We start from the raw sequence: 9329 nt of genomic DNA on the forward strand, positions 1-9329 counted from the left end.
GGATTATCACCAAAATTATTATTGTAGACACCTAAAAATGGTCAACGCTTGCGGGGTCATACTTTAACATTTGCGCATTGCCTCATTTTAGGTTTTTGCGTCGCATTAACATTTCTCCTATGATTCGCACTTGGTCTTTATCATTTGCGAGCATCGAGTCGTTCTTCTACATTCTTCATTCATCTCGCCTTCGAATTTAGTCTTTTCGACAACAATCTTCAATCATGATTTTGGTCGATCTTATCCTATCGCATCAATGTGCGTGCTCATTTGTCATCATTTTGGACATCGTCAATCCTAATTAGGGTTTTGTCCTCTTATCAATCTTGTCATCTGGCGATCGATTTATCATCAATCCTTATCATTTTCAATCTTGTCGTTTTAACGATCGATTTGTCATCGATCGTTGTCATGTTCGATCTTGTCATTTTGCGATCGATTTGTCATCGATCGTGGTCATTTTCAACCTTGTCGTCTTGTGATCTATTTTGTCATCGATCGTTGTCCTTGTCAATCTCTTCAATTTTGCAATCGATTTGTCATCGATCGTCGTTCTTTTCAATCATGTCAATTTGGATCAATTAGTCATTGTTCCTCGTCAATTGGCGCATTTATCAATCAAATCATTTATCACATTGGTCATTTATCAATTCAAAATCATGATCGAATCAACATCAATTATCTTCAATCAAGACCTAATTGTCATTCTCGCATTGCTAATTCATCTTCTAGGGTTTCATGATTTAATCATTTAACCTTGTGTGTCATTTCTTCCTCTAGGATTAATAAATTATTTATTTATCCTAAGTCTTCTCATTGCAATTAAATGTTTATTTAATTGGCTAATTATTCCTCTTTTTGTGAATTAATTAATAAATGACAAATTATTAATTAATTTACCTAATTCTTAATTCCTAATTTTCCTCTTTTTCTAATTTTCTAATTTCTAATTCATCTAATTTCTATTCCCTCCTATTTCATCTCCTAATTCCATGGGAATGACATTTCAATTTGTCATAATTTGTCATAATTGACAATCAATCAATTTTGACATAGAAATTTGTCATATTTTGTCATAATCATCAATCAATCAAATTTTGCATAGAAGGTGCATAATTTGTCATAAATTGTCATAATTGACATTTTTGATTTGCAATTTCTATTTGATTTGAATCATGCTAATTTGATCCATCTATCCAATTTCTCTATAAATTGGATGAATTTCTTCAATCTAATCCCTAATCAGATTATCGAGTTTCTAATCACTTTGTCAAATCACGCTTCGAGTACTCTTATGCCAATGTCAATCTTGCTTTCACATTAGGTTTATGCACTTGAAGGTGAGATCCACAACAAAACTATTTGGAGAAGAAAGAAGAACAATGGAGCCGCATGAAGGAAGCATTTAGATCTACATCTGGTTTGCATAATCTTTAGTTTTAAATGTTTCATTTTCATGTCTCTATTGAGTGTGTTTAGGATAGATCATTACATTTAAGCTTTCGTGATTGGGCTAAATTAGTTTTTATAATGTTTGTGATGATTTCCAAATTCCTATGCTACAATTATTAATAAAGAAGAGCAATTTCCTTCTATTATACTTTTTTTTTACATAAATTAACAATAATTCTCTTACTTTATTAATATGTGGTTTATGATCCACTTAATATCATAATGGGAAAAGGATATTTTTCTATATTACTTTCCATCTGTTTCTCACATTACAAAATTAAATTTCTTTAAGGAAAGATATATAGATTTCATTATTTCTTCTACATAAAAATATATTAACTTACTAAAAGAAAATTTGTAGTCATAATAAACAATTTCCACATAATCTCAAGAGAGAAATATATATATATATAATTTCTCATGTTCCACAACAGAAAAGAATAACAAATATAACACAAAGAATATTAGATTTACACTCAAAAAGTTCTCAAAAGAACCATCTTCCAAAAGTTGACACACTCAATGTATTAGCTCAAGAACAAGATTCTAAAACAATTGTAGAGTCTCCACGTGGAGATTCTAAAATATCAAGCTCCCTAATTAAACTTCATGTAAAACAAAAAATGGCAATCATGTAATTACACATCTCAATCGATGCTTACTCTCCTCACACATTCAACCTAAACAAGATATTCAATCCAATTTTAGTCAACAAGACAAAGGTTACACAAGCCAATCTCAACAACTACTCATGTCCTTTCTTTATAGAAATAATCCCATAAAATACTACTAAATGGTATTACAAAAACCATGATATTACAAAACCATGAACCCCACATTTATCTTTGGTATCAAAGTCTCTAAATATAAAATATTTTCCCATTGTGCAACCCAAAATAAATGTTAATTCTAATGTCACATTAACACTCAAAGTGGTGAAAAGAATAAGCTTATACTAAGAGGGGGTGAATGAGTTTAAGGCTGTTAGATGATATTTCATGGAAATATTAATAATACTAGAAATATAACATACCACATTGAGGGGTGATCTCCAATAATTAGATAATAACATATGAGTTTAATAATAGATGATTTGATGATATGGGAGAGACTTCTTATCCTTATTTATAAGTTTAACTATGTAGGGACATACCCCTTCATCTTAATTAAGAGGGGTTGTCTATTAGCTAATATTTATATTAAGATTAATCATGTCATAATTAATTAATTTATTAGTGTATTAATTAATATTTATGTAGGGACATATACCCCTTCATCTTAAGGTAATATTTTATCATTGCCTCCAAAATCCTCTCTATCCCCCTCCTTTCAAACCTGCTAAATAGAACCCATAAAGAAGAACAATATCTTTTTGTAAGTCTTCATAGGTGTATGACAACTCATGGAGTTGCTTTTAAAGATCCAATAGATGGGATTTAATTCTCACCATTTAAGAAATTCTAATAATTTATCTTAAGTGTTTTTATTTGATAATTATTCCTAATTTAAAAATAGACACGTGGCAGGGGTCATGTTGTCTAGGAGCTATGACTATTAAAGTAAAATTTAATTCTTTTGACAGTTAAATTTTATGAAATTTGAGTGAAACACTCACTTAGTGATTTTTAATGTGAACTAAAATGATGTGTAATATTATATTTTGATGTAAATTAATTGAAAACTAGAATGAGAGAGTAAATACTTCACTGATCATTTGATGAGATGTAGAAGCTTTTACATAGGAAAAATTATAGTTGATATAACTATGTCTATAGAATAATCACTAGCTAAAATGAAGTAACACGATAAACCAATATAATAAACAAATTCTACACTAATTCACCCTCCCTTTATTACATTGTTTGTGCAAATGCACCTCTAAAAACAAAGATTGAACACCATGGAATAATTAGGTAATCACCTTAGTAATTAATTAATCAATGATTAATTATTTATGTACCTAATTACTTTATTACACTTAAGCTAAACCTATGAGGATTCAAGGTAAGAAGTTCATAGCAAAGGTATCATTTGTCAATTTAGCATTTAGTTTAAGGTTTTTAGCCTCTACCCTACTAGGGGTAAGCTCTCTCACATCATATCATAGCTACAGTGGAAATTAATTCCTACCCATAGTTTGACTTAGGAAAACTCTTACACAACACAACCTTTTTCCCTCTTTTTTGTGTGCAAGTTTTAGATTTGATAGTCGAAGGTTGCAAATTTGCAAAGAGCAAACTGAGACATATTGTTTCAAATTTGAAATAGGCAAAATCTCATGGACTATGATAATTAGCATACTTATCCAACATTTTTTGGCTAAATTTAAGGAGTAATATGTAGAGAATCCTAATCCAGAATCTAAAGTATTAGTTGATGGAAACACCTACAGGATTAGGGAACCTAGCACACTGGTCCAACATTTTCAGGCTCATATCTCAGTGGTAGGTTTCTTTTTGTGTCCTATTTCCAAATATGCACTTTTGTGCTTTCTTTTTTTATCTATTTTTGTTTGTTTATGCTAAATCTTGTCAATTTCCCATCATTTTACCTAGTTCTTGCATCATTTCTTATCATAATCATATCCAATCATAACAATTAAAAAGGGAATAGTTAATCAAAGTTCTCATCTCTCCTAAGGGACTAAATTTGGTCCTAAGTGATTTTTCCCTAATGAATTTAGGAGTAATATGTAGAGAATCCTAATCCAGAATCTAAAGTATTCGTTGATGGAAACACCTATAGGACTAGGGAACCTAGCACACTGGTCTAATATTTTTAGGCTCGGATCTAAGTGGTAGGTTTCTTTTTGTGTCTTATTTCCAAATATGTACTTTTGTGCTTTCTTTCTGATCTATTTTTGTTTATGCTAAATCTTGTTAATTTCCTATCATTTTACCTAGTCCTTGCATCATTTCTTATCATAATAATATCCAATCATAACAATTAAAAAGGGAACAATTAATTAAATTTCTCCTCTCTCCTAAGGGACTAAATTTGGTCCTAACTGATTTTTCGCCAATGAATTTAGGAGTAATATGTAGAGAATCCTAATCCAAAATCTAAATTATTAGCTGATGGAAACACCTACAGGACTAAGGAACCTAGCACACTGGTCCAACATTTTCAGGCTCGATTCTTAGTGGTAGGTTTCTTTTTGTTTCTTATTTCCAAATATGTACTTTTGTGCTTTCTTTCTAATATATTTTTGTTTGTTTATGCTAAATCTTATCAATTTCCTATTATTTTACCTAATTCTTGCATCATTTCTTATCATAACCATATCCAATCAAAACAATTAAAAAGGGAACAATTAATCAAAGTTCTCATCTCTCCTAAGGGACTAAATTTGGTCCTAACTGATTTTTCCCCAATGAATGTAAAGGTTGGAAATAATTCCTAGTTTAGATGTTTAAGCTAGTGAACACCATTTCCTCTATATTTCACCTCCAAAATTGGGCACCCAAAATTTTCCACAAATAGGTATAACAAATGCTCTTACACACCTTACAACTATCATAAAAAATGTCATAACTGACACCACATAAAACTCTAAGAGAATTTGTTATAACTTACTATTAGCAGTTGATTCTCTTAAAGCTTGTCATTACCCATCTTGGGTGCCTACCTTCTCCAAGAAAAGATGTCATATGAATTTGCCACAAATAGGTATAACAAATGCTCTTACACAACTTACAACTGTCATAAAATATGTCATAACTGTCACCACATAGAACTCTTAAGAGAATTTGTTATAAATTACTATTAGCAGTTGATTCTCTTAAAGCTTTGTCATTACCCAACTTGGGTGCCTACCTTCTCCAAGAAAAGATGCCATATGACACTTGTCCATTTTATCATAGAATTTGGTTCTTACACATCATAACGTTTCATGAGTCATTATTGCCTCTTACACACTACCTAAAATGTCAAAACACTTGGCAAAATAAATGTTACAGGAAGTGGGATGGCCTTCCTCCTCATGTGAGGACAAAATTATCTTTCTCGCCTCTCTTGTCACCTCTCAACATGCTAACAACTCATTGTGCCAAGTCACACTAAAAGACAAAAGGATTTGCAAAAAAATACAAATGTAGGCATAAACAAATGTATTTAATAAATACTAAGACTAAAACACCTTAACTATCAAGGTGTTTAATGTTCTATATAATCTATTTAGCCAAGTCTCAATTGTTGATATACCATTTTATTCCGAAACAAGCTGGCTCCTGAGAGGAATAAATGAATTCCAAAAATCTTAGGCAAATCTTAAGAAGGTTTTCCTGTACAAGAATCACAAAATACGTCTAGATCCCAATATACCCAATGCCAGATAGCTGCTAAAAAACTATAAGATAATAAAAAAATATACATATTATCTTAAAGATTAAAAAAAAATATAGAACAATAGTTATAATCCTTATTTTATTACTTGACCATAGTAAAACATCCCCTGTACGCTTATTTTAAATGTGATTGATCATGATGAATCAACAATATGTTATTTATATAATGTGATCTGTTGACACTTCAACTAAATTTGCTCTTTCAATTACACATGTTGTTGTAATTAGATATATTAAATTATGTTATTTATATGGGCAGCTATTATGTGTTATCAATATATCATTACACAATAATTACAATTGTATATAAGTGAAATGTGATAATAAATGAAAATGAAACCTTTCAATTCTCTTCAATAAAAATTGACACCTCCATAAATGTGTGTGCATAAAAATTAAAAATAAACAATTCTACTTTTTGTAAATTAAAAATTTGATCCGCAATTTCAATTAACTTATATAATATTTCATTGTTTTAGAAAATATATTCAATTAAAAAAAAATAAGAAATTATATTGCTTATCATGATATTTGTTGAATTCATATTAATGTATTTAATCATTATTAAATATAATTTTTAATTATAATATATTTAAAATTACTTGTTTTCGTTTTACTCTAATCAATGATAATTTATTATTTATTTTACCTTATAATTTCAAGTTTTGTAAATATATATCTTTAAGAACAATCATCATATTATTTAATTATAATCCATTTACAATTATTTGGCTTTATCTAATAATAATCATCAATAATCTTTTAAATTATTACATCAATAATCTTTTAAATTATTACATCAATTAATTTTTATTTTTATTTTTTATGAGAGATTTTCTGTTGTCCACAAACAACTTTTAGATGTTAGTTACAAGGTTTCATGTTCAGATAAGCCAAGAATTGAGTGGTAGACACAATCCCAACTTCATCCCTTATGATGTCTATGGCTTGCACTCAAGAAGACTTGATTCCTAATGATCTTATTTAAAACCATTCGTCTTTCACAAATAGATAAAAGATCCATTGACATGCCCTTCACATTGAATTATCTTTATCAATAAATAATTAATAGTCAAACCATTTATTTACATATTTATCTAGTTCCAATACAACATTCTTGCAATTTGAATTATACAAAACCATTCTTCTTTCACCAAGAGATTACAGATCTAGTAACACACCCATCACATTAAATAACCTTTATCCATTAATAATTAATAGTCAGCTACCACAATCTCTGCTTCATCCTTTATAATGTCAAGTGGTTCTACTCAAAAAATTGATGTTTAATTAGCTTAAATGATTTATAACTTCACCAACATATTAAAGATTTAATAACATACCCATCACATTAAATAATCTACATCAATTAATTATTAATAGTCAGCTACCACAATACCAGCTTCATCCTTTATAATGTCAAAGAGTTTCTACTCAAAAAGACTTGGTTTCTAATCTTTATCAATTAATAAGTAATATCAGCTACCACAATCCCTGCTTCATCCTTTATAATGTCAAGGATTTCTACTTTTAAAAATTCCAATTAGCTTAAACGCTTTACCTTCACCCACAAAGATTTAGTAACACACCATCACATTAAATAATCTTAATCAATTTACAATTAATAATCAGCTAGCATTTATATACATATTTATCAGAGTTCCAATCGCACCTTTCTGTAAATTTTGTTAAAAAAGTTCCACGGAGTTCAGGTGGTTGATGATCGTATCTTCAAGTCATATTAGAGGAACACAGATCTTAAAATAAGATTAAAATTCTATTCATCACAAGTACATAATACGGATCTGCTACAAGCGTGCTAAGTACAGAACTCTTACATATAACTAGATAGAGAATGGACTGTAGAGAAAGACAGCAGCCGCCACAAGAGCGGTGTTTTATTTAGATAATATAGCTACTTCTACTCTCTCCATATATCTCACTGCTAGCCGTCACGTTCAGTTGATCCTGCACACAACAACAACAAATACAGAAAGAACTCCAAAGTTAGCGAGTGTTTCGTTGCAGAAAAAAAAAACCTAAGAAACAAAAAGAGTAAAGTGAAGTGAGGTACGTGTTGCAGTTGGTGTTAAGGGAGATTTTGAAGGGCAGAGAGACGCCACAGGAGGCGGGCAGAGAGGAGACTGCGTTGGGCTTAACGTTGGGTACGGCAGATGAAGCCTGCTTCAAACATCCACACGCTGTTCTCCTGTCTTGTGTCGTTGTCGCCGATTGAGCCAACGACTTAACTCCAGCGCAGCAGTTTGCAGTTGGTTTCCCCGCCCCAGATTGCAAGTATCCCACGCACCCTGCCATCTTCTGCGTCACCATCGTACAAGTTATCGCCGCCTCCCCTCTCTCCACGGCCACCGCCATCACCACCACCACCAACGCCACCGCTGCAACTCCCACCATCTTCCCTTTCATTGCCATAGCTTTTACTCACACTCTACGATACTCTTCACGGATTGACTCTAGGATCTGAATTGCTTGGCTTGGAATGTTGATGAGTAGTACGTCAGAAAACTGGATGTATAAATAGATCTTTGCTTCACCTGCTCCTCCTTAATGAGACTTCAATGCCTCACCAATAAGTCGCTTGAGAGGTGATGGATTTGTGGTTGATGGTCCATCAGCTTCTACATTTAATGAATTTTGCTACCCTCTTCTTCGTTTTCCAATTCTACTCTGCCACCCAGGGACATTCATTAAATATTATATAGTACCGACCATCTGTTTCATCTCCTGAACAGACACGGCTGTTCTGGGATCGTTAGTAAATTAAATACTCAGCAACCTCCTCTCCAGGGGCCGCTTAAATACTCAGCAACCTCCTCTCCAGGGGCCGCTCCCTGTTTCATTGACAATGGCTTGTCCTCGACTTCTTTCCTACATGAAAATATCTTTCCCAAAGGGAACTTTACTCGAGATCAAATTTGCACCGTGCTAGACAATATCAAGCATATGTTTCATTGAAACTGGCTTGTTCTCGACTTCTTTCCTACACGAAAATATCTTTCCCAAAGTTCGAGAAAGGGTCTAATCCCATTATAGACAAATACCAAGACAAAAGGGGCAAGAGAAAAAGTTACTTTTGATCCAAGTTAAAAACTCGAAGAAACAACAAAAGTTTCACGAGGAGTGAGACAAGAACTTTCAAACAATCCAATAGAAAACAACTACAAACCTACATTACTAAGACTAGAAATCAAGATGGCTTAAAACCAAAAAAAAACAAGGTTTCAACATGAGTGAAACAACTTCCCAATCTTCTTAGAGAACTTAGCTAGAGGAGACTCCGATGCTTCAACAATTTTCCTTTTAATGTTGTAAATAGTATCAACAATTATGACATGAGAGGGTTGTAAAAAATAATTGGATCTTTAAGGGCCTTTCCCAACCATTCACACTACAGTATTTGAAACTAAACTTACAACAAGAGGTTGAAGACAAATCACATATGAAAAAACTTCAAGAGAATCAGGATCCTTGTTCATTTCATCACACACTTCATCCAAGATTAACCTACCA

At 31.8% G+C, this 9329-nt stretch overlaps 1 protein-coding gene across 1 annotated transcript; it reads right to left on the reverse strand.

Annotated features, from left to right (window-relative positions):
• Window positions 1-7556: 7556 nt before the first annotated feature.
• On the reverse strand, window positions 7557-8309 carry LOC131041578 (non-specific lipid-transfer protein 1). The gene is made up of 2 exons (XM_057974705.2): window positions 7873-8309; window positions 7557-7766 (listed from the first exon to the last, which is right to left on the reverse strand). Exons 1-2 carry the CDS (start codon window positions 8229-8231, stop codon window positions 7757-7759), a joined length of 369 nt encoding a protein of 122 aa, XP_057830688.1. The 5' UTR covers window positions 8232-8309; the 3' UTR covers window positions 7557-7756.
• Between the last annotated feature and the right edge of the window lie 1020 nt (window positions 8310-9329).

Source organism: Cryptomeria japonica, chromosome 8 (assembly GCF_030272615.1).
Source record: "Cryptomeria japonica chromosome 8, Sugi_1.0, whole genome shotgun sequence".
NCBI lineage: Eukaryota > Viridiplantae > Streptophyta > Pinopsida > Cupressales > Cupressaceae > Cryptomeria > Cryptomeria japonica.

Bases quoted from the DNA above. Each gene is read 5' to 3' on its own strand.
- LOC131041578 (XM_057974705.2), bottom strand. From the start codon at position 8,231: ATGGCAATGAAAGGGAAGATGGTGGGAGTTGCAGCGGTGGCGTTGGTG.